The 25,820-nt window shown below is 49.4% G+C and overlaps 1 protein-coding gene across 2 annotated transcripts in view; it reads left to right on the forward strand.

Moving 5' to 3' along the window:
• The window catches only part of INPP5D (inositol polyphosphate-5-phosphatase D), a 147,797-nt gene that overhangs the window by 47,412 nt on the left and 74,565 nt on the right, over positions 1-25,820 (forward strand). Inside the window, exons 1-4 of one of the 2 annotated variants that reach the window (XM_054550008.2) lie at positions 11,129-12,244; positions 14,551-14,701; positions 18,184-18,355; positions 22,958-23,098. In XM_054550008.2, coding sequence (XP_054405983.1) covers positions 11,942-12,244; positions 14,551-14,701; positions 18,184-18,355; positions 22,958-23,098 — 767 coding nt within the window. In that variant the 5' untranslated portion in view covers positions 11,129-11,941. Of the gene's footprint in view, positions 1-11,128; positions 12,245-14,550; positions 14,702-18,183; positions 18,356-22,957; positions 23,099-25,820 lie in introns of those variants that run through there. The other variant, XM_024243528.2, reaches the window with a different exon arrangement.

The following is a 25,820-nucleotide window of genomic DNA, read 5'->3' on the forward strand; positions in this document are numbered from 1 at the left end:
GCTATGAACTCAGAGAAAGGGATGATTTAGAAGGCAGTGTAGAGACTGCTGGGGAGTGGGGCAAAGCCCATGCCAGGTTCTGGAAGTCTGCCCAAAACAAGGCGAGAGGAATGTTGAAGAACCTAGCTTCAGGAAGTTGGGGCTAGTTGGAATGAAGTAGTTGGGAGAAGACAGAACCCAGCTCCACTAGTGCCAGGGCCCCCCAGCCCTGGACAGCAAGGGCCTGGGGGAGGGGTTACAACCTGGTGCTCGCTGGGGAGCTGGGAAGAACCTGGTGTCTGGGGTGGGAGTCATGATGTCCCTGCTGGCCCCAGCTGGCGGGTGGGTGGAGACAGGGTGGGTGCTTGGGCTCAGTCTTCACTTTCCTTCCGTTAGGCTTGGGCCTCTTCCCTAGCGCCGCCACGGCACTCCCTTCTGCACACTGAGATTCTGACCGAGACTGGCATTGGCTTTTACCCGTTTCAAGTCTCCAGACACGTGGTTTGGGACCATGCCTGGGAGAGGCCAGTGGAGTCTGGACCTTGCCCAGAGATAGCAAGTGCCAGCTTTCCCCCTCCCACCCCTCAGTCCACCATAGCCCTGGGGGGCGGACCTCCTGTCCTCCAGGAGGTAGACTCCCCAAATGCCAGGTTTCACACCACCCTACCCACCCACTGAGCCCGAGTGGCTTGCATCTGCCACAGCGTCTCTGACTCCCTTCTCTGCCCTGGGCTGGCAGCCTCCTGGCTCTGTGCCTGTCCTCCTCCGGGATCTCACTATCATCCAGCTAGAGAGTCCGGGGGTCCCCCACGCACCACCTTCACCCCCTGTCTCTTCTCTCTCATCTGGAAATGTCCCCTGGGATGCTGCTCTTCTGACAACTTCTCTGACCGCTCGGGCAAGCTGCTCAACCTCTCTGAGACTCAGTTTCCCCATCTGTAAGCTGAAGATATCAAACCCACCTGCACTATTAGATAAAATATAAATTAGATCACATATGTGGGCGCATCTTGCCCACTTCCTTCCACATCTGATGATCAATCAACATCCATTCTTTCTTTTTTTTTTAATCGAGATGAGGTCTCGCGATGTTGCCTCCTTTCTCTCCCTCCAAGTGCCGGTCACAGCTCACAGCCTTCCAAGCCCCAGGAACCCACAAAATCAGGCCATCTTTGTGAGATGTGCCAGCTCAAATTCCCTAAAGCCTGACTACCAGAAATTTGCCCCCTTGAAAGTTTCCACAAGTATTTCCGAGATGCCCTCAAGGAGCCCCTCCCTGCTCCATCCCAGGGTAGCACGGGGCACTGTTCCTTCCTCCTTTGCCAGGTCCTAATGTGCAGGTCTCTGACAGGCACTGCCCCCAGTACCGCGAGAACACCAGGGTCACTGTCCCAGCCTGGGCTCTGTGCCGGCACTAAAGCTACCCATCCACAGTCTTTCAGCTTCTGCATGGCAGAGAGGGGACAACCCCCTGCCTGGTGCTAGGCTTTGGTTTGTACCCAGAGACCCACAAAATAGTGCACACCATCAGTCTCTGTCTGATGCTCAGTCATTCCAGGAGCTAAATCAAGCCATGGGTTGTGGGAGAAAACAGAAGCTATGTCCTATCTACTCCCATTCCTCTGCCCAGCCAGAGTACCTCCCTCTCCTGGTCACAAAATGAGACCTGCCTTGCTCTTCTGTGGATGGAAACTTGCAGGAGCCTAGCTTTGCCATGCCAATGCACACTGCCCATCCACCTCCATCCTGCAGCCCCAGCTGAGACACTTGTGCTGCTGAAGAGAGTGCAGCCCCTCCCCTCTGGCCAGTCCCACAGCACACGCTTCAGCTGAGACGGCCAAGAAGAGCAAGGGGACCGCCTGCACTCACCACAGTGCTTGTCGTGGGCTGCTGTGGTCACCTCACCCTCGTCTATGCACGCTGCTGTGTGACTCTGGTTCTCTGTAATTGACCTTTTTATTATTGGTGTGAGTGTTGTTGCAACTATTTGGGCATCGTAGGTGTTTCCATGGTATTTGTAGCTTTTGTACAGGAACCTTCAGAAGCATATAGACTGGGAATGTTTTTGTATGATAAAAATAGACACTTTTAGGCAAGATGATTTCTTTTTTTCTTCCTTTTTTTTTTTTTTTTTGTTGCTGTTGTTGTTGAGATGGAATCTCGCCCTGTTACCCAGGCTGGAGTACAATGGCGCAATCTCGGCTCACTGCAACCTCCGCCTCCCAGGTTCAAGCAATTCTCCTGCCTCAGCCTCCTGAGTAGCTGAGATTACAGGCACCTGCCACCACGCCCAGCTAATTTTTTTTGTATCTTTAGTAGTGATGGGGTTTCGCCATGTTGGCCAGGCTGGTCTCGAACTCCTGACCTCATGAACCACCAGCCTCAGCCTCCCTAAGTGCTGGGATTACAGGCGGGAGCCACTGCGCCCACCAGTCTTTTTCTTTTTTTTTGAGACAGGGTCTTATTCTGTTGCCCAGGCTGGAGTGTAGGAGCACAATCTTGGTTCACTGCAGTCCGCATTTCTCAGGCTCAAGGGATTCTCCCATTTCAGCCTCCCAAGTAGCTGAGACTATAGGCGTGTGACACCATGCTCAGCTAATTTTTTTTTTTTTTGAGACAGAGTCTCACTCTGTCACCCAGACTGGAGTGCAGTGGCATGATCTCTGCTCACTGCAGCCTCCGCCTCCCAGGTTCAAGCGATTCTCATGCCTCAGCCTCCTGAGTTGCTGGGATTACAGGTACACACCACTATGCCTGACTAATTTTTTTTGTATTTGTAGTAGAGACAGGGTTTCACCATGTTGACCAGGCTGGTCTTGAGCTCCTGACCTCAAATAATTCACTGGCCTCGGCCTCCCAAAGTGCTGGGATTACAGGTGTGAGCCACCGTGCCGGGCCTAATTTTTTATTTTTATTTTCTTTTAATAGAGACGAGTTCTCATTATGTTGCCCAGGCTGGTCTCTAACTCCTGGGCTCCAGCGATCTTCCCACCTCAGTGTCCCAAAGGGCTGAGATTGTAGGCATGAGCCACCGCGCCCAGCAACAAGATGCTCTCTAACCTCCCCCTGCTTTGTGTGTGTGTGCATGCACGTGTGCACGCTCGTACCAATTACATGAGATAGGTTACATAGGCTGATTTTCAACAAACTATTACAGTGTTTAGCTCAAAAAGTGGTTATTTAGGCCAGGTGCAGTGGCTGACGCCTGTAATCCCATCACTTTGGGAAGCTGAGGCAGGCGGATCAACTGAGGTCAGGAGTTCGAGACCAGCCTGGCCAACATGTAGTGAAACCGCATCTCTACTAAAAAATACAAAAATTAGCTGGGTGTGGTGGCACATGCCTGTAGTCCCCGCTACTTGGGAAGCTGAGGTAGGAGAATCGCTTGAACTCGGGAGGCGGAGGTTGCAGTGAGCCAAGATCGCACCACTGCACTCCAGCCTGGGCAACACTGTGAGACTCCGTCCCTTAAAAAAAAAAAAAAAAAAAAATGGTAATTTAAAAAAAAGGTAATTTGACTTATAGAACATTTTCAAGAATGGTACAAAGAATTCCTGTATACCCTCTGCTTTACCCAATTAATGTTTTAGCATACTGTTTATCATCATTTCACTCATATTACTATTATCATTTTTCTGAATTATTGACAAGTAAGTTGCTGACAATGCCCCATTGTTCCTAAATATATCAATGTGTTTTTCCTAAGTGATAAAGACTCTTCTTTGTAACCACATTCAACCGTCAAAATTAGGAAATTAACATGGATGAAATACCATCTAATTCTTAGATCCTTCGTTCAAATGTTTTTAATAGTCTCAATAACAATATATACATCTATTATTTACATATTTATGGAAGTTATATATAACTTTTATACACACACACACACACACACATAATTTCCCCCTTCTGGGCTGAGGCTCAATCCAGGATGGTGTGTTACATGTAATTGTCATATCCCTTCAGTGCCCTTTAATTGGGCACAGTTCCTTGCCTTTTCTTGTCTTTTGTGACCTTCACATTTTTCAATAGAATAGGCTAATAATTTTATAGACTGTCCCTGTCCCTCAATTTTGGGTTTTCAGGTGTCTCCACATGACACGGCCTGGATTCTGCGTTTTCTGCAGGAGTGCATAGCAGCAATGCTGTGTCCTCTGTGCACCCATCTCAGGGGATACAGTGGCGCTCTGCTGTTACTGCAGAACTTAACACTGGACACTTGGTTAAGCTGGTGTCTGCCAGGTTACAATAAGGATTGTAAAGTTACTAGTTTTTGCTTTTAATAACAATTTAAGGCCAGGCGCCGTGGCTCACGCCTGTAATCCTAGCACTCTGGGAGACCGAGACGGGCAAATCATCTGAGTCCAGGAGTTTTAGACCAGCCTGGACAACATGGCAAAATTTCGTCTCTACAAAAAATACAAAAAAATTAGCCAAACATGGTGATGCGTGCCTGTAGTCCCAGGTACTTGGGGGGCTGAGGCGTGAGGATCACTGGAGCCTGTGAGGTCGAGGCTGCTGTGAGCTGTGATCATGCCACTGCACTCCAGCCTGGACAACAGAGTGAGACCCTGTCTTGAAAAAAAAAAATGTAATAAGATTTTTCCTGAAACTCTCACCCACTTTGTTTAACATGTATTGACAATTCTTGCCTGAATCAGTCATTACTATAATGATTGCCAAATGGTGACTGTTTTTGTTGTTGCTTCAACTGTTATTAATTGGCATTCCACTGTGGGGAGGAGCCTTCCCTTCTCCTTTATTTATGTCAGTACAGACTCATGAATTCCTATTCTATTCGATGGATTATAATTATTTTTATTATTCATTTTGATGTTTGAATTGTGCTAGATGCACCTTTCAGCTGTTCCTTCAGCTGGCTCCTGGCTCCTGTATCTTTTTGACAAATCCCCATTATTTTAGCATTTTCTTGCTTTCTGGGGCAACAGGTGTTGCAGGTACTGGTTAGATCTTCTTGTCCTCGATTCAAAGGCTGCTAGAATCAGCCATTTCTCAAGGAGCACTGGCTATATTTCATGGAGGATGACATTTAGCAGCCAAGATCTGAGCAGCAGGTGTTCTCATTGCTGTTGGAGTGTTGTGGGCCCTCGCAGCAGACAGAGTGAGGAAATAGTGTGTGCACATACACTCATTCATGCACCTGTATTTATCTATATATCTTTTTTTTTTTTTTTAATACCGAATCTCACTCTGTTGCCTAGGCTGGAGTGTAGTGGTGCGATCTCAGCTCACTGCAACCTCTGCCTCCTGGGTTCCAGCAATTCTCCTGCTTCAGCTTCCCAAATAGCTGAAATTACAGGCATCCGCAACCATGCCTGGCTCATTTTTGTGTTTTTAGTACAGACAGGGTTTCACCATGTTGACCAGGCTGGTCTCGAACTTGGGACCTCAGGTGATCCACTCACCTCGGTTTCCCAAAGTGCTGGGATTACAGGTGTGAGCCACTGCACCCGACCGGTATTTACGTGCATGTCTTAAAAGCCCGAGTTCACACTGACACTTCCCATTCCAATCCAATGCCCCACAGCCATGAGACCTTTCTCCTTTCTGTGTTTGTAGCTCCTTTCTTTGAGAGTGAGAAGCCTGGCTCCTGCTTCTTCCCCGTGTATTACCCCCAGGAAGGGTAATCCCCTTCTTGGATTACCTGCTTATTCCCCTGTATATACCCTGCTTCTGGCTCTGCTGCTCCCCTGTTGCCACCACCTCCTTGGTTCTGGCTGTGCAGACTTCTAAGGCCCTGGCCGTGTCCTTTTCCCAGCTGCTCCCCACTGGCTCTGCAGCCTCATCCCCACTGGCTCTGCAGCCTCCTGCATCCTGACCACCTCCCTGGCCCCAGGTCCAAGGTCTGCTGGCCCTGGACACTTCAAAGGAAGGGAAAGGAAAGGAACCAATAAAATGTTTTTAAAAAAAGAGAAGGGAGGGAAGAGGAAGAGCTGATTGTTTTACTTTTGTTTTGTTTGTATTTTTTTTTCTCTTAACAAAAGGCACATTCAATTATCGTTTTTTTTAAGAAAGCACATTTTGGAGTCCATTCAAAGCCATGTGGCTGAAGAGAGATTCCTGCATCTGAAGGAGGCCTCAAAAGCTCTTCCCAAATCTGTCCCCCCCGCCCCACCACACTGCCCACCTTTCCTATCTCATTAAATATCACCAACATCAACCAAGTTACTGCAGCCAGAGATCTAGGGCCACCCTCCCTGGCTCTCGCTCGTCGACCGTGCTCTGTTCGATGGGCTAATCTGGTTCCAGCTCCATCCTTGCCTCTCTCCTGCTGCTGCATCTCCCTAATTCAAGCACTAGAGTGGGGTTGCTTGGACCCCCAGCGTCCACACCGTAGCCGAGGTGACAGTTCTAAAATGGAAATCTGATCACATCACACACACACCAGCTTTTAATTGCCTTTAGTGACTCCAAGCCACTCTTTTCTTTTCTTTTTTTTTTGGAGACGGAGTCTCGCTCTGTCGCCCAGGCTGGATGGAGTGCAATGGCGCAATCTCAGCTCACTGCAAGCTCCGCCTCCCGGGTTCACGCCATTCTCCTGCCTCAGCCTCCCGAGTAGCTGGGACTACAGGCGCCCGCTACCACGCCCAGCTAATTTTTGTATTTTTAGTAGAGATGGGGTTTCACTGTGTTAGCCAGGATGGTCTCGATCTCCTGACCTCGTGATCCACCCGCCTTGGCCTCCCAAAGTGCTGGGATTACAGGTGTGAGCCACCGCGCCTGGCCAGCTCCAAATCACTCTTAAGACAAAACTCAAATTCTGCCAGGCCCCAAGGGCCCAAGACACCCATGCTCTGGCCTTTCTTTCTCCCCCACTTCTTCACCCACGTGGGGCTCTATGATTCTTAAATTTGGGGGAGAGGAGGTGGTTAAAAGTTGAGACCATCCTGAGGGCAGGAGAGAAGTACAGGAAAGCATTTCAGGGATTGCAGAGAGGGGAGAGGCCAGACCGGGAGGAGATGGCCCCCATCCCTAGTGAGAGCTGGACAGGAGGCTGCTTCCAGCCTTTCCCTCAGATGAGCTGGCTCAGAGCAGGGCAAACACGGCAGGAGGTCTCCTTCCAGAGCTCAAAGGCTTGGCCTGCACCATCAGACTCCACACTGACTCTCACTCAGCCTTGGGACGTGTGGATGCCTGGGTCAGTGGGCTCCAAGACCTGGACTGAATCCAGCTCTGCCTCTGTGGCCTTGAGAAACTTCCCAGCCTCCACAGGCGGCAAGTCTCCCTACTGGGAAATGGAAGTAATAAAAACAGCAGCCACCCCACAAACCCACACTGTTCTCTCCACCACAGCCGAGTAGTGTTTTCACCACCCTCTCTAGTGGCTTTCTCATCTAACTTGAAACAAATGCTTTGGTGCGGGGAGCAACTGAGCAGGGTGTTTGGTTTGGTTTGTTTCCCACTTTTTTTTTTTAGACGGAGTTTCGCTCTTGTCACCCAGGCTGGACTGCAATGGCACAATCTCGGCTCACCACAACCTCTGCCCCCCAGGTTCAAGCGATTCTCCGGCCTCAGCCTCCCAAGTGTCTGGGATTACAGGCATGTGCCACCGCGCCTATCTAATTTTGTATGTTTAGTAGAGATGAGGTTTCACCATGTTTGCCAGGCTGGTTTCGAACTCCTGACCTCAGGTGATCCGCCCACCTCAGCCTCCCAAAGTGCTGGGATTACAAGCGTGAGCCACTACGCCTGGCTTGTTTCCCAGTTCTTAATACTGTCCCACCACTGGTAAGATCTCCACAATCATTCTATATGCTCTTCCATTTAAAACGAAGCCTAGAAGAGCCTTGCGGGGGGTTCCCAGCACCCCGGGGTTCCTGCTCTGCCTGCATGGCCTTCCTCTGTGCCTAGTCCTGTTTTACGCTTCATTTAGAGACAGCAAACAGTGCTAAAGTTAAAATTACCCGCTGGGAAACTTGAGCCTGTGCAATGACTTTCCTGGATGGTGTGACTTTCCTGGACGGTGTTGGAAAGTCACAGCCCAGGAACTGTTTCTGGAAATGCAGCACTTCTCAGCATGTGCAGCCCTGAGCCTCCAGCAGTCTGGACAATGGCTGTTCTTTGTTTTAAAGACCCCAGTGACCTTCTCATCCTGAACCCCAGGGCCACAGGCAGCCCCTCTCCCTTTGGCCTGTACCTTCCCCAGGAGTATTGCCACCTGAGTGAGCTCAGGTGCCAAGCAGTCGGACAAAGGTGCCTCTCCCTGCAAGGCCCAGCTTGGCAATCCACACCTCTGGTTCCCTCAATACCTTTCTTCAATGGAGAGGTCCATTTTCTGCAATGCACATGCCCCTCAACACAGTGGTGGGGGCTGCCATTATGTCTTTATGTTTGCAACCAAACTACTCTGCAAGGAGACTTGGGGGACTATGAGGCTGAGCCAAGCAGGGTTCCTTTCCTTCAACCACTTATGAGCTTGTGGGGAAGGCAGGCACAGCAACTATGACATGACACAGAGTGAGCTGCTGATTCTAAGCTGGGCTTGGTGGGGAGCTGTCTGCAGAGACTCTGTAAAAATGATCCTGCTGGAAGTCACCCAGAACTTTCCACAGACCTAGCAATTATAATGGGAGGCAGGAGAAGAGTATTTTGTTTCACAATCTGAACTCCTACCATGTTTTGTTTGTTTGTTTTTTCTGCTTGACTCTTGGCTGTGAGCACAAATTCATGTCCATTCTGCTGATCCAAAAAGCTCTGAAGGGAGGGCTACTCTGAGCCTGAGATGTCAGATATATATGTAGATAGATAGATAGATAGATAGATAGATAGATAGATATAGATATAGATATAGATATATAGATACTTTTTGAGACAGGATCTTGCTCTGTCGCCCAGGCTGGAGTGCAGTGGTACGATTGTGGCTCACTGCAATCTCCACCTCCTGGGTTCAAGCAATCCTCCCACCTCAGCCTCCCAAGTAGCTGGGACTACAGGGTGCACCACTACGTTTGGCTAATATTTGTATTTTTTGTAGAGACAGGTTTCATCATGTTGCCCAAGCTGGTCTCCACCTCCTGGGCTCAAGCAATCTGCCCACCTCGGCCTCTCAAAGTGCTGGGATTACAGGCGTGTGCCACCATGTCTGACCAAGACCTCATAATTTTTTTTTTCTTTGAGACAGAGTCTCACTCTGTCACCCAGGCTGGAGTGCAGTGGCTCGATCTTGGCTCACTGAAACCACTGCTGCTTGGGTTCAAGCGATTCTCCTGCCTCAGCCTCCTGAGTAGCTGGGATTACAGGTGCCTGCCACTGCACCTGGCTAATTTTTGTATTTTTAGTAGAGACGGGGTTTCACCATGTTGGCCAAGCTGATCTTGAACTGCTGACCTCGTGATCCACCCACCTCGGCCTCCCAAATTGCTGGGATTACAGGCGTGAGCCACCCTACCCGGTCGAGATGTCATAATTTAACAAGCCTACTTAAATAAGGCAATGCTGCTCTTGGTTTTGTTCAAAATCAGGCTTCCTGTGTTGTGCTCTAGTTACCTGCTAAAGGGCGGAGGCATTCACTCCAGGGAAAAGGGAGAGTTACCATGGCAGAAATCCACGTGTCCGAGGGCATTACTTGGGGGCCACCAGTAACCATTGCGGGGATCATGTCCCGGCTGACTTGGGCCTTCATGGTTTCCTTCTCTGTTTCAAAATGACTTAACAACTCTTTTCAGGAAGGCGGCTGCTGTGGAATGAGGAACGAAGTCTGGCAGCCTGGGCCATTAGGAACCAAGGGCAGCCCCCTCCTTGGTCAGAAGTGTGGCTGGTGCTAACCTCCCGATCCAAGCCTGGATGCCTCATGGGGGGACACAGGCATTTGCTTTCCCTCTGTCTCCTTGGGCGTCTTTTCACCATCGCCTTCATGTGCTGAGCATCTTCCATTTGCTCCCCAATTCATTCACTTCCCTGCCCCCTGCTTTCTCATTGGGTTTGGCCAATGGGAGCTGCAGCCAGATGAGGGGAAAGTTTTTTTTGGGGGAAGGGGATCTCCTGCCCTGCCCCCCCATCCTGTAAGGTCTCCATGGTCAGCTCCACAGGAGGCCACAGCGTCTGCTGGGCAGCCCTCTCTGGGTTCTAGCACCTGCTTCTTGCCTGTGATCTTCCCAGGGTGGTAACTACTGCGAGTTTGGGGGGACTGTACTGCCTCTTATCGGTATCCCTATGCCCTGTCCCTACATGTTCTCCCCAAGTTCCCCCTTTTAATGAGACATCTGTCTCCTGCCAGGACTCTGGATCGTGCACATGAAAAACGCACATGACACCTTGTTCACATTTTGCCTTTTACAATTGCTGAAAAGGCACCACCTTTGGCGACGTGCTGGGGGATGTAAGTGAGGGCAGCTCCCCTGCTTGCCACTGTTTCTCTGCATCCCCAGTCCCAGACCCACGGAAGGCCCTCCCTGGCCATCCGTCTTCCTGACTCTAACTCTTGTCTGTCATCCTGACCCAAGGCGGCAAATCCATGGAACCACTAAATGCTGCTCCAATCGCCAGGCCCTGCTGCACAGTCTGGGGATGGCACAACCGTGAGCAGACCTGTCCTGACTGTGGGTGCACAGCTGGGTGGGTATGGACTTGGCCTGCTGTGGGTGGGAACCCCCAGGCCTGTCCCAGCAGGACCCCCCTGCTCCTGCTGGCCTGTGGATGTCAATACACTGTCCACCTGCAAGCCCCTCCTGGCTTTGACTGGGTGGGGATTGTTAGGTCACACCCAGGCACGGTTGCCCTTCGAATGATCCCCTCCCCCCACCGGCCACTCTGCCCTGTCCCCTTGGCCATCGTACCCTGAAGCAGGACCTTTCTGGGCCCAGGTTCAGAATGCAACACCATGGGTGGGCTGCTCCGCTCTGCACTGCACACACTGAGGCCAGACCATGCTCCTCCCCACCCACCCGTCTAGACCACGCTCCCCACTCCTCCCCTGTCTAGGCTGGCTCTGTAGCTTCTATGATCCCCGTCTTGGGCTCTGACTCTTTCTCTTCCTGTTCTAGAATGTGCTTTGAACGTAAGTTCTCTGTTTTCCTTGTCAAAGCTTAGGGCCAAGAGCAAAGCCTTATGAGGACACCTTCCTGGACATTTTCTCCGGGAACACCTGCCTTTGCCTGGTTGGTGCCCCGCCTTTGCTGTCTCCTGTCTGCGCTGCCTGCGGGCACAGGGTGCTTCCTGCGCCCACTGCACACAGCAGGTTTTCCCTCAGGTGGGGTCTGTCCCTGTGGATCTGCTTCCTGTAGACCTGCTGTGTTCTTCCTGGGTGCTTTTCCCTCTGAGGGGGAGAGGTGGAGGAAGGCTCCCTCCCCAGCACACTTGTCAGCGGCCATTATCAGCTTGCCACATGTCTGCCATTCGTGAGGCTTGGCTTCTACCCTGCATTCTCTCTGTTCCTGGGAACCCAGGCAGCCGGCAGCCTTGGTTTGCCAGACCCTGGCTCCCCAGCCTCTGGGAGCGGGCCGAGCACACGCGGTGGCCTCACTGGGTCCACGAGGATTCCTTTTAAATTGCTCTGTTCCTAGTACACAGCGTATGTCATCAAGTCTAAGATGTTTACCTTTCAGATTTCACATCTCTAGAATCACATAAGTCTATAATCAGTGGTATAACATAGTCTGTGGTTCAGCTTCTTAGCGGTGCATAAAATAACGTGTCTTACTTGGTTTTAGCATTGCTGCGTCTTAAATTCCCAAATCTCACATGCTCACTCAAACACGCGTTCTTCAGATACCCTCCAGCCGAGAATCCTTTTCTGGATTCACACATGAGGCATTCGACTTCAGCTTTCTTTGGTATTTTCATATTCCTTTTCCACGCTCTTAATGGCTTGTCATCTACTAGCTGTACATTTTTTGACAGTCTGACACTTTCCACGACTGCTTTAACTGAATCGAGTTCATAGATCTTGTATCATGTCAAATTATTTTTGTTATTCTGCTCACTTTGGTTTTTGAACCTACTCATGTTACTTTTTAGAAGGCCTGGCTGCTGCTGCTCAGATAGTTCTGGTTCAACAGTGTTTGAAAGAGATTGCTTAACACGGGGCTTTGTGAAAACAAGGGAATTTATTGAAAAGAATTTAGAACACCCTTTTGCTAAACTCTCTATAAATTTACTAACTAACTTAAGACACACACACACACACACACACCCAGGCACAGACTTATATATGTGTGCAATGCATATGCACACAAAAAACACACTTGGAAAGAGAGAGACAGACAGAGACAGAGACAGAGCCCAGATGGACAGCCCTGAATCACAGGTCAGTGAAAGAGGCGTATGTGTCCTTACTAGGACCTGGAGTTAGCCACCCAGGTACAAGGGCTCGGGAACAGGTCTGAGTCCTAACCCTGCTCCCTGATGTCTGAATCTGTCCGCAGTCTGGGTCATCCCGTCTCATCTTCTCACCTGATTCCACTTACCTGTAATCCCGAAGACCTTCAGGCACCCTCCCACCTGCCCACATCAATCCCAATCCCAGTAGATATCTGACTTGGAGGCGGGAAAGCCAACGCTTGGCCCAGCCACGCTCAGGCCAGATGCCACCCGCTCACCAACCAGGGTGGGCTTTTCAACCTCCATCCTACTTTCCTGTGGGTCTCGTTTCCCACAGGCAATGGGTCCCATTGCCTCCAGAAAGAAGGTAGCTGGCAGCTCCCAGAGGAGCAGTGAGATCCTTACTTCCAACTAATTTTAAAATGACCTGAAATTTGCTGGGTGTGGTGGCTCACACCTGTAATCCTAGCAGTTTGGGAGGCCGAGGTGGGTAGATCACCTGAGGTCAGGATTTCGAGACCAGCTTGGCCAACGTGGTGAAACCGCATCTCTACAAAAATTACAAAAATTAGCTGGGCGTGGTGGTGGGTACCTGTAATCTCAGCTACTTGGGAGGCTGAGGCCGGAAAATCGCTTGAACCCAGGAGGTAGAGGCTGCAGTGAGCTGAGACCGCGCCACTGCACTCTAGCCTGGGCGACAGAGTGAGACTCCATCTCAAATAAAATAAAATAAATAATCTGAAAGTCACTGACATGGTGGCTGTTATGAGGACAGGGTGAATGACAGGCACATAGCAGTTGCCAGGGGCGCTATGCTCCTCCAGGCCAGGGAGGCCCCACCCAGAGCGGGTGCCCCTTTGGGGCTCATTCCTGTACCTACCAACAGCCTGATCCCTTGCTCCTGTTCAGCTGCCCCTGAAGGCAGGGCCTGGCAAGAAGGTAAAGGGTAGGGTAGGGGTGGGGCTGGCTGCTCAGGGACACCTGGAACTACCAGCGAGAGCCACAGGGCTTCCAGGAAGGGGATCTGCCCCAGGGCATTTGAATAGTCAGTACAATTACCCCCAAGGTCCTCTGCTATCAGCAACAGATACAAACCAGGTAGATCATTTACTGAGTTTTGATAAAAACAACTATAACAAATGAAAAAAAAAATAAAAGCAAAGCAATTGCTGGAATTGATTTTTTCCTGTTTTTTAAAAAAAAGTTCTTTGTGAAGGAAAAAATAAAAGTAACTTCCCCACCAAATACACTCACAAATTCTAGAAAAACACATTCTAAACTGTTGAAAATAGGTATCTTGGGGTTGTGGGATTACAGTTGATTTCTTTCTTTCTTTCTTTTTTTTTTTTTTTTTTGAGACAGGGTCTTACTCTGTTGTGCAGGCTGGAGTGCAGTAGTGCCATCTTGGCTCACCGCAACCTCCGCCTCCCAGGTTCAAGCGATTCTCCTGCCTCACCCTCCCAAGTAGCTGAAATTACAGGTGCGCACCACCACGACCAGCTAATTTTTGTATTTTTAGTAGAGACTGGGTTTCACCATGTTGGTCAGACTGGTCTTGAACTCCTGACTTCAAGTGATGTGCCCACCTCAGCCTCCCGAAGTGCTGGGATTACTGGCATGAGCCACCACACCCGGACAAATTTCTTATTTAAAAAAAATCCATATTTCTAATTTTGCCATAATATAAATGTACTATTTGTATAAAAATACTTTTCTTTTATTTTATTTTGAGACTGAGTTGCCCAGGGTGGAGTGTAGTGGTGTGATCTCAGCTCACTGCAACCTCTGCCTCCCAGGTTCAAGTGATTCTCCTGTCTCAGCCTCCCAACTAGATGGGATTACAGGCACCTGCCACCACGCCCGGCTAACTTCTGTATTCTTTTTTTTTTTTAGTAGAGATGGGTGTTTCATCATGTTGGCCAGGCTGGTCTCAAACTCCTGACCTCAGGTGATCCACCTGCCTTGGCCTCCCAAAGTGCTGGGATTACAGGTGTGAGCCACCGTGCCTGGCCCAAAACTACTTTTAAAAATGAAAGTTTTTTAAAAACGGAAAGAAAACTGGATCTTAGGAACAATCCTCTGTGTGCCTTTTGCAGAAGGGCCCTTAGCAGCTGCTGGTTGCAGGATGTGAGGTTGTGGGCGTGAGGGCCACACACCCTGCATAGGAGCCCAGGGCTTTTCCTGGATCGCAGTCACTCCGTCCGCCTCGCTGGTCTCCGCTGCGGGTGGCCTTTGTGGTTGGCTGACATTCTAGTTGGTTAACGTGTGTTTGTTTGGGTGTTCTGTCCTCAGGCATCCGAAGGCGTCCCCATGAGGTTCTTCACCAAGCTGGACCAGCTCATCGAGTTTTACAAGAAGGAAAACATGGGGCTGGTGACCCATCTGCAATACCCTGTGCCGCTGGAGGAAGAGGACACAGGCGACGACCCTGAAGAGGACACAGGTAGGGAGGGAGGGACAGGACGGCAGGAGGTACTTTTGGGAACTTGCCCTGCACCCACCTTGAGTGCTTGTAGATTAGGTGAGTCCTATTATCAGAGGGAGATTGTTGGCATGGGGGTTAAGGACAAGTTAGGAACACAGGCTCTCGGGTCAGGCAGACATGGGTTAAAATTCCTCATCCCCAGCTTATTAGCTATGTGACCTTGGGGAAATTACCTGACCTCTCTGAATCACAGACTACTCTTTAAAGAGACAGTAAAAATAAGGCTGGGCTTGCTGGCTCACGCCTATAACCCCAGAACTTTGGGAAGCCGAGGTGGGAGGATCGCTTGAGGCCAGGAGTTTGAGACCCTTCTGGGCAACATAGGCAATCCTGTCTCTACAAAGGCTTTTTAAAAAATTTATTCAGGCATGGTGGCTCAGGCCTGTAGTCCTAGCTACTTGGGAGGCCGAGGCGGGAGGATCCCTTGAGTCCAGGAGTTCAAGGTTGCAGTGAGCCGTGATTGCACCACTGCACTCTAGCCTGGGTGACAGAAGAGACTTTGTCTAAGAAAAAAAGAGAGAGAGAGAGAGAGAGAGAAAGAGACAGTAAAGACTGCACTTCCTCTGCTTCACTTGACTAGCCTTTAAAAAGACAGAGACAGAGAATAACGATAGTACCTGCCTCTCATGGTATACCAAGGATCAAATGAGTTGAGAAATGTAGCACCCAGAGCCTGGTACTTATTAATAGAAAGCACTCCATAAATGCAGCTATGGTCATTAGCATCATTACAATCTGCGAATTTCACTGAAAGGAGAGTGAAGGAAGAGACCCTTGAACCCAACTGGAAGGATGAGGAAGGTGTTTCTTTATGTCATCATTAAAAGGGGGTAGGGGAAATACAACCCCTAAAAATATGTTGAAAAAAAAGGTACAGTCCCAGCCAGGTGCGGTGGCTCACGCCTGTAATCCCAACACTTTGGGAGACTGAGGCGGGCGGATCACGAGGTCAGGAGATCGAGACCATCCTGGCCAACATGGTGAAACCTTGTCTCCACTAAAAATACAAAAATTAGCCAGGTGTGGTGGTACATGCCTATAGTTCCAGCTACTTGGGAGGCTGAGGCAGAAGAATCGCTTGAACCCGGCAGGTGGAGGTTGCAGTGAGCCAAGATCGCACCACTGAACTCCAGCCTGGCAACAGAGGGAGACTCCATCTCAAAAAAAAAAAAAAAAATTATACAGTCCCTAAAAAGTATGTGAGACATAGGGTGCCCTTTATAGCATAGGGACAAAGACCAATAGAGCAAGAGTCAGATGGAGAAAGTCTTGCAGAGAAGGAGCTTACCTGGGGATGCCCCACTTTTCCCCTCAAAGATTTACTGAGAATATACCTAGGAGAATAGAAATCATTTTGTTACAAAGACACATCTGCGTATGTTCATTGCAGCACTATTTGCAATAGCAAAGACATGGAATCAGCCTAAATGCCCATCAGTGGTAGACTGGATAAAGAAAATGTTGTACATATACACCATGGAATACTATGCAGCCAGTAAAAAGAATGAGATCATGTCCTTTACAGGAACATGGATGGAGCTGGAGGTCATTATCCTTAGCAAACTAACACAAGAACAGAAAACCGAACACCACATGTTCTCACTTAAGTGGAAGATAAATGATGAAAACACATGGACACCAAGAGGGGAACAGCACACACTAGAGCCTACCTGAGGGGGTGGGAGGAGGCACAGGATCAGAAATAACTATTGGGTACTAGGCTTGATACCAGGATGATGAAATAATCTGTACAACAAACCCCATGACACAAGTTTACCTAGTAACAAACCTGCACAGGTACCCCTGAACTTAAAATACAAGTTTAAAAAAAAAAAGGCTTATTTCCTAAAAGAAAACCATGAGATACCTAACCGGGCCCCTCAGTTGGCCAGGGCTCTTCCTGAATTCCAGCAGGTGGAGACTGCCAGGTCACCCATGCTCTGCCCGAAGAGAGGAGAGATTTGTCCAGAGACGCTGAGACCCTTGCCTGGCCCCTGCCTGTTCTGGGGGCTTGTTGCAGGCATCCTTTTTCTCCCTCACCTGTGGGCTGGCTTGTGGGCCACCAGGGCCCCCTGCTCCCTCCCACCCTCATGGAAACACACTTTTCATGGTTGTGCAGCTCTTCATTACCAAAAGGACTGCAGCTCCATGGAGGCTGAAAGGGTCCCGGGCAGGCCCTGTCCCTTCTGGCCTCCCTGGTCTGAGTGAGCACTGCCCTCTGGAATCAGTAAGGTCAGGCTGTGGAAGAGCTAGGGCTGACTTGTCCCATTGTGAGCCCAAGGTCACTCACCAGCACCGCGCCCTGGCCGCACCTGAACAGCTGCCCCCAGGCGCCCAGGGCCATGCTGAGAAGCTGTTCTGCAGAAACGCCCTCCACACTAAACACCCTCACTCCCCTCGGGCTGCCCACCCCAGCTAGTTGGGCCCCTCTGGGCATGGCTGTCTGGAGGAAGATCCCGACAAGTTTCTGTGAGGGCCGAAAAAAGAACCTCAGTCTCATGACTGCTGGCTTCACTTCCCCAAACGAGGTCGCCCAGTTGTCGGCTTGAACCAGAGCAATGCGACACGAGGCCCCCGCAGTCCAAGAGGTCTGTTTGGGCCCAGGGCCTCTTGAGGCACTGCCAGACCGTGGAGCTCAAAGCAGACTCCTAGTTGTCTTCAGAACCCCAGACAGAGGAAGTGAAGGGCCTGTTCTCTAAAGAGGAGGTCCCCCGGGGCCCACTGTGGTTGGGCCAGGGGTAGCCGCTCTGTGTGGGAAGAGGCTCAGACAGAGCTCTGGACCCTCCATTCGTGGTACGTACAGGATGAACCTTCTCCTAAAGGCGATGGGTGGGCTCCCACTTCCCAGGCCAAGTTCAAGTCATTTGTTGAATGTCTCTGAGTGAAGGGAACCCCCTTGCTTTCTTTTATGTGTTTCTGAGAGTCTGGGGGAGGAGAGAAGGAAGGACAGAGGCGGGAGAGAGGGAGAGGGGCAGTGTGGCTAGGCCTGCCTGCCTCCTTACCCCTGGTCCCCTCCCATGGTTTTGGCCTATTCTGGGAACTGGGCCTCTGCCCAGTCCAGGGCTCAGCCATCATGAGGCACCTGTCTCAGCCCCTGAAAGCCTGAGAGCCAGACCCATCCTGCTCACCTGCCTGCTGCTGCCGGCTTAGTCCATCAAGGTCAGCAGCCCTGCAGGCCTTCCAGGCTCTCCATGGAGCAAGGCCTTCTGGCCCGGGCAGGTGTTTGCTGATGGCCACAGTGGGGCAGACACTGTGCACTAGCCAGGGCCCTGTGGCAGGAGACTATCCCTCCAGGAGGGAGTCAGCAAGGGACACGGGGATGCAGTTGGAGATCAATAACGTGGGTGTCGTGGCCTGGACCCCATGGGGCTGCGGTGAAGGCCGGGTTGTGCGCACAGTGTCCTCCTCACCAATGGCCTTCCTGCTGTTCTTTCTGGTAGAAAGTGTCGTGTCTCCACCTGAGCTGCCCCCAAGGAACATCCCTCTGACTGCCAGCTCCTGTGAGGCCAAGGAGGTTCCTCTTTCAAATGAGAGTCCCCGAGCGACCGAGACCAGCCGGCCGAGCCTCTCTGAGACATTGTTCCAGCGACTGCAAAGCATGGACACCAGTGGGTAAGTCCCCACTCAAGTCCAGCCAGGGCTTCATCTGCAGTGAGCCCAGCCAGGGCAGGGCTGGATGGCTTGGGTTTCAATCCTAGTTATGGGCCTGGTGACCAGAGGGAGATGGGGAGGTCTCCGGAGAAGGGCGCTTGTCATCTTGCACCTCAGAGGCCTTTGCACCATCGGCTTCAAGAAGGCCAGGGGCATAGGCCTTAACAGGAAAAGTGCTCCATGGGGGCAGGGGAGCACTGTGTCTCCAGGCACGGCCTGGGATAGTGTAGGCACTCACTGGATATGTGCTACATTAATTAATAAGTTAGTACCTGGTAATCTCCATCCCTTAGTAAATATAACTTTTTTTTTTGTTTCTTTGTGAGAAACGCTCCCCTGCTCCCCAAAGAAATCCTAATGACAGGGCTGAAGCCGCATTTCCAACTTGAAGGATCCATCTGAGGCTGCCAGGGCTGCCCTCCTACTCTCTCACTTGGCAAAATATGAAGTAGATGCCGATGGGACACATACGCCACCGGGTTGCTATGACACTTGGCATGTTCCTATTTCCACCTGGACATACCCATTGGTTCTTCCCTGGGCTCTCCAGGCTGAGTTCTGTGCATGCTCCTTGAATTATTTGTGCTGTTTATCAAATAGCCGAATATCCAGTGTTGCTACTATGTTGATTGTCTCTATATATGTGTCTAAATAACAGATGCTTTGAAAATGTTCCACATAGCCGGGCACGGTGGCTCATTCCTGTAATCCCAGCACTTTGGGAGGCCGAGGTGGGCGGATCACCTGAATCCAGGAGGTCAAGACCAGACTGACCAACATGGCAAAACCCCTTCTCCACTAAAAATACAAAAATTAGCTGGGCATGGTGGCGGGCGCCTATAATCCCAGCTATTCAGGAGGCTGAGGGAGGAGAATAGCTTGAACCTGGGAAGCGGAGGTTGCAGTGAACAGAAATTGCGCCACTGCACTCCAGCCTGGGCAACAAGAGAAAAACTGCGTCTAAAAAACAAACAAACAAACAAACAAAACACATCGAGCCCATTGTTTCATTCCCCAGGGTTTCCATTTCTTCCCAGGTTTAGATGCTGAATGCAGTAAACTGGATGGGGAAGAGTTGGGGACACCCCATGGTTCCACCTGCTGACCTCTCCTACTAAGGCTCCTACACCTCCTGCCAACTCCATCTCCTAATCAGCCCCTCCACCCTGGTTATGGGGTTCTGCCTCAGTGGGACCAGCAGAGGCATGAAGCCGAGCTTCTAGGCAGCCTTCCAGGAGGGGTTACGGTCGGGGCATGGGCTGAGGGCTCATGGGCAGAGAGGCCTGCTTTTTCTATCTTTGCTTCTCATGTCAGTGGAACCTTTCTAAAACTTCTGTTTGGAGATGGGAACGAGTGAAGGGGGCATGTGCAGAGACCAAGGAAAGCGGCAACCCAGAGCCGCCCTCCATTCTCAGGGTCAAGGAAAACTGGGACTCCACATTATGTTTTAAAATCAGTCTATTTCGCTTGTCAAGTTAATTCGCACATAGAGGACTGCCTTTTGATTATTTTTCTTTAAATGACAACATGCACAGTCTTTCCTGCAAGTTAATTAGATCTCATCAGTTATGTCTTAGTTAATAGGTTAATTATCATGTTTCTAAGTAAAATTAGCCTTCTCAAATAAACATAGTTTACATCTTTATGTCAACACTTTTCTACAACAAACTTTTTTTTTTTGAGATGGAGTTTTGCTCTTGTTGCCCAGGCTGGAGTGCAATGGCACGATCTCAGCTCACCACAACCTCCCCGTCCCGGGTTCAAGTGATTCTCCTGCTTCAGCCTCCCGAGTAGCTAGGATTACAGCCACGCGCCACCACAACTGGCTAATTTTGTATTTTTAGTAGAGACGGGGTTTCTCCATGTTGGTCAGGCTGGTCTCGAACTCCTAACCTGAGGTGATCTGCCCGCCTCGACCTCCCAAAGTGCTGGGATTATAGGCGTGAGCCACTGTGCCCAGCCTACCACAAACATTTTAACAAATAGAACTGCCTGTAATACAGACTCATGGTATCAAAGTCACAAGGCAATAGTCATTAGACCTGTTACGATACATATTTTAATACAGGCGTCCCCAACCTCTGGCCTATTAGGAACTGGGTGGCAGCAGGAGGTAAGCGGAGGACAAGCGAGCATCACCACCTGAGCTCCGCCTCCTGTCAGATCAGCGGTGGCATTAGATTCTCATACGAGCGTGAACCCGGTTGTGAACTGCGCATGTGAGGGATCTAGATTGCACGCCCCTTAGGAGAATCTAACTAATGCCTGATGATCTGAGATGGAGCATTTTCCTCCCAAAACCATCCCCCCACCATCTGTCCATGGAATAATTGTCTTCCACAAAACCGGTCCTTTGTGCCAGAAAGGTTGGGGACCACTGTTTTTAATACTATAGAAGGGATGTTTGTCCCTTTTAGTAAACAGACTCAGGCAGAAACTGGATTTTTATGATGTCAAGACCCAGAATAAATATAGATGAACTTAAATGTAAATGTTCTCTTCTCAATCTAACAAGTCAAATGGGTAAGCCAGTCCTGTTCAGTATTTTTTTTGAGATGGAGTCTCGCTCTGTCACCCAAGCTGGAACACAGTGGAGCGATCTCGGCTCACTGCAACCTCTACCTCCTGGGTTCAAGCAATCCTCCCGCCTCAGCCTCCTGAGTAGCTGGGACTACAAATGCACACCACCACGCCCAACTAATTTTTGTATTTTTAGTAGAGACAGGGTTTCACCATGTTGGCCAGGCTGGCCTTGAACTCCTGACCTCAGGTGATCGGCCCACCTCTGCCTCCCAAAGTGCTGGGATTATAGGCATGACCCACCATGCCTGGCAATTCCTGTCCGATCTTAAGAGCAACGGCTTTTCATTCTTTCACAGATTCCACAGGAAAAGCCTTGTGGCCTGTAGTTTCAATTTGATTACATATCAAGCCTGTAACAAAAATCTTTAAGGCGGCTGGGCAGGGTGGCTCACGCTTGTAATCCCAGCACTTTGGGAGGCCGAGGTGGTGGATCACCCGAGGTCAGCCTGGCCAACATGGTAAAACCCCACCTCTACTAAAAATACAAACATTAGCTAGGTCTGGTGGCGCGTGCCTGTGGTGCCAGCTACCCAGGAGGCTGAGGCAGGAGAATCACTTGAACTCGGGAGGTGGAGGTTGCAGTGAGCCGAGATCTTGCCATTGCACTCCAGCCCAGGTGACAGGGTGAGACCCTGTCTCAAAAATAAATAAATAAATAAATTAAGGCTTGTAATAATTTTTTCCACACAGGTAATTAACATGGTTAAGCCTCAGTTCTCTGATTTGTAAAACAGGAATAATTAGTAATAATATCTGAGTCATAAAATTGATTTGTGGGTTAATGGAGAAAATGAGCATGAAGTGCTTAGCATAGTGTCTGGTATGCTGTGCTCAGGAAATACTTGCTTTAATTACAATTTCCATCATTATGGGAACAAACACTCAAGCGTTACCCAGAACAAAAGGTGCTGGAAGATAGAATGCAGACAACTGATCCGACTTTAGGGGGTGCCCCTCGTGGGACTGGCCTGGGCTCTCTGCCTGTGCCTCTGCCACCAGGGTTGATCTGCACAGTGAACAAATCCTGCCTTCAGCCCCATTCACTCTGTACACTGAAGGGGTTGGAGCAGATTCGACACGGCAAAGTTGGCCACTTGCACTACCTCATTCCATATCCCCAGCTCCATCACTAATCACTCAGACTCCTCCACAGAGTCTGGGATGAATGCAGACTCTCCGAACGCAGTGCCCTGGGTAGCCTTTGGCTGTGAAATTGCAAAGTGCATGGGAGCTAAAGCCATTTGTTATCTCTAGATCCCATCATCCTTCCAGCCCTCAGATTCTATCTTTATAAGTAGATAAGATAGGAAAACAATTCCACTTACACTTTCCAAAGCTTTTGGCCTCCTCTTTGTGTGTATGTGTGTGTGTGTGTGTGTGTGTATGTGTTTGTGTGAGACAGTGTCTCACTCTGTCACTCAGGCTGGAGTGCAATGGCATGATCTTTTTTCACTGCAACCTCTGCCTTCCGGGTTCAAATGATTCTCCTGTCTCAGCCTCCCAAGTAGCTGAGATTATAGGCACCCACCACCACACCCGGCTAATTTTTGTATTTTTAGTAGAGGCGGGGTTACCCCCCAAGCTGTTCTTGAACTCCTAACCTCAGGTGATCCGCCCACCTTGGCTTCCCAAAGTGCTAGGATTACAGTTGTGAGCCACTGTGCCCAGCCTTGGTCTCCTTTTTAAAGTATAACCATTTCCCGGACTCCCAGCCAGAACCACTTCCTCCCAGCAGCACCCAAAGGAGCTCATTGAGAGGCACCTTTTCCTGCTGGGCCACTACTTGCTCTGACCTGCTAATCTACCCCATCAGTGAGACCATGGGAACCTTCGTCCAGGTTTGCAAACATTCTCCTGAAGGACCGTGTCCCCTTGGAGGCTCTGAGGATGAGGATTTGTTATTGTTGTTGCTGTTCCCGTTGGTGATGGTGGCTAAAAGAAACAGGCAAGCATGGTTTGTTTCTTTTTTCTTTTCTTTAGGCTTCCAGAAGAGCATCTTAAGGCCATCCAAGATTATTTAAGCACTCAGCTCGCCCAGGACTCTGAATTTGTGAAGACGGGGTCCAGCAGTCTTCCTCACCTGAAGAAACTGACCACACTGCTCTGCAAGGAGCTCTATGGGTAATGGCTGGCCCACCGGGGCGGGCAGGTGGGGGTGGCTACCAGGTGAGAGAAACAGCTCATGAGAGCGACCTCTGCCTCTGCGTGACTGAACAAATGCCTCTGCCGCACTCACGATAATTGAGTGGTGAGCACAGCTTGGAAATCTCTGTAGTTGTTTGGAGGTCTTGTTATCATGGAATTTGAACAGTAGCTTGTGTGTCCTGCAGCTTTTTACAACTAAAGTTAATTGGAGGCCAGTTGCTCTGGGAAGCGGATGGGGTGGGAGGACATGGCCAGCCCTTTCTCATTTGCACAGGATCCAGCTCTTAAGATTTTTGCTGCTGCTCTTGCTGTTTGCTGCAGCCGTTACACCTGACAAGCACAGAAAGGCATCAAAAGGAAATAAATTAAAGTTAGTCTATTTTCTGCGTGGGTGGTTATGGCCTAAGATTTCCAGTGATGTCAGTTTTTCAAAGGGAGATGATTCACCAAAACTTCAATTTTCTGATATCCAATCCGTTGAATGACCAACTGGTAAAGGTTCTGATTTCTTTTAGATTCTTTTGGTTTTACATTTTAAAATTTAATTGACGAAAGTTAATGTCAAGTTAATTACATTTTAATTGTTAAAAGTGCAGAAGTAAGGCTAATATGCCATCCAAAGAATTGGCAAAGAATATTTTAAAAGCCAAAAGCTTGGAAGAGAAAAAAAAAAAAAAAAAAACATTCCAGAGCATCCGAACAAAGTCACAGGGAGCCAAAACAATCCTATTTCAGATGAAAGGTCAGGCCGGGTGTGGTGGCTCACGCCTGTAATACCAACACTTTGGGAGGCCGAGGCAGGTGGATCACCTGAGGTCAGGAGTTTGAGATCAGCCTGGCCAACATGGTGAAACCCTGTCTCTACTAAGAAAAAAAAAAAAAATTAGCTGGATGTGGTGGCGCATACCTGTGATCCCAGCTACTCTGGAGGCTGAGGCAGGAGAATCACTTGAACCTGGGAGGCTGAGGTTGTGGTGAGCCGAGATCTCGCCACTGCACTCCAGCCTGGGTAACAGAGCAAGACTCTGTCTCAAATAAACAAACAAACAAACAAAAGAAAGGTCAACATTTTGGTTGGAAAAATGGGATTTCATACTGACAACTGTTTTGTAGTCTGCGCTGTTTTGTGTTTTATTATACATACAGCAGTTTCAAGATTCCTTTGTCGATTTCTCTGGGGCTGTATCAATCTTAGCTTAGTTAATATGCAGAAAACACTCTTATCATCAGTAATCAAATTCGACTTTCCTTTTAAAGGCTTTTAAAAGCACAATCAGTACATTTGGTAAATTTAACAAACAATTTCTTTGACAAATCGAGCACTCACCAAATTGGCCTGTTGGGCTTAATTTCAATGAATTGGCTTTCAACTAATGCAGCTGTAGCTAATTGGACCTGGAGCTATCATTTTTATAGATTCCCATGGAGGGATTTTGTTCCATTTGATGCTGTTGTCATGAATCACTTTATCACTAGGGGAAAACACATACGCACGGCACTTTCTTTTTGTAAAACACCATTTCACAATGGCTAATAACAAGCTCTTAGTTCTGCTTCAATGGAGATTCTGTTCTTCCCTGCTTCCTTGTGGAGAAAGAAATATATTTTAAGTCTCTCCACGAGGCTTCCCTCAGTCTTCCCCAGACACTTCTGCACATTGTTAGGTTTCCCTAACACCTCACTGCTACCTGGACTTCCCAGGAGCCAAGTCACCTCATCACCATGGCGGCGCCAGCTTCCCCAACTTGCCTTCTTCTCGGGTACGTGGTGCCAATGAAGAGAGCTTCCTTCAGCTTCTAGCTGCTCCATGACTCTATTTAGAATTAAAGACACGATCATGCTCTAAATTTCCCTTGCACGCTTGTCTTTGCTTTCATTGGTAAGGCTACAGCCATGCTTGGAGACTTGATCAGCCTTGGCATTTTAGGAAATTGTAGAAAGGAACAAAATGATGCTTCCCATTTCTCCTGCCACAATCCCTGCAGATTCTCATCCCTGAAACTGTAAACCTGTAATTTTCAAACTGCTTTGATTGGAATAGGTCTTCATTCATTCGTTCATTGAACAAACATGTATTGGAGGCCTCCTCTGAGCCCTGTTCTGGGTGCTGGGATGTAGCAACAGACACAATGCACAAGGCTCTTGCTCTTTTAGGCCTTTTTGGATCTAACATCTCAGTGAGGTGCACAACAGTAGACTAAGGATCCAGACGAACAAGAATTTTTTTTTTTTTTTTTTTTTTTTTGAGACAGGATCTCGCTCTGTCACCCAGGCTGGAGTGCCGTGGTGAGATCTCAGCTCACTGCAGCCTCAACCTCCTGGGCTCAAGTGAGCCTCCCACCTCTCAGCCGCTATGCTTGAGTCCCCCAACTCACTTGCTTCCCCCAACCCCAGCGGAGAAGCTGGGACTACAGGTGTGTGCCAGCATACCCAGCTAATTGTTGTATTTTTTGTAGAGGTGTGGTTTTGCCTTGTTGCCCAGGCTGGTCTCCAATTCCTAGGCTCAAGCAATCTGACTTCCTCGGCCTCCCAAAGTGCTGTGATTACAGGCATGAGCCACCGTGCCCAGTTCAAACAATAATTTTAGTAAACATCATGATAAGATAAAACAGGATGATGTGAGGAAGAGACATTGGGTAGGAGAATGCCAGCTTCCTTTGGAGGTGAAGGAGATGACAGAACTGGGATCTTGGTGACA

Source organism: Pongo abelii, chromosome 11 (genome assembly GCF_028885655.2).
Source record: "Pongo abelii isolate AG06213 chromosome 11, NHGRI_mPonAbe1-v2.0_pri, whole genome shotgun sequence".
Lineage (NCBI taxonomy): Eukaryota > Metazoa > Chordata > Mammalia > Primates > Hominidae > Pongo > Pongo abelii.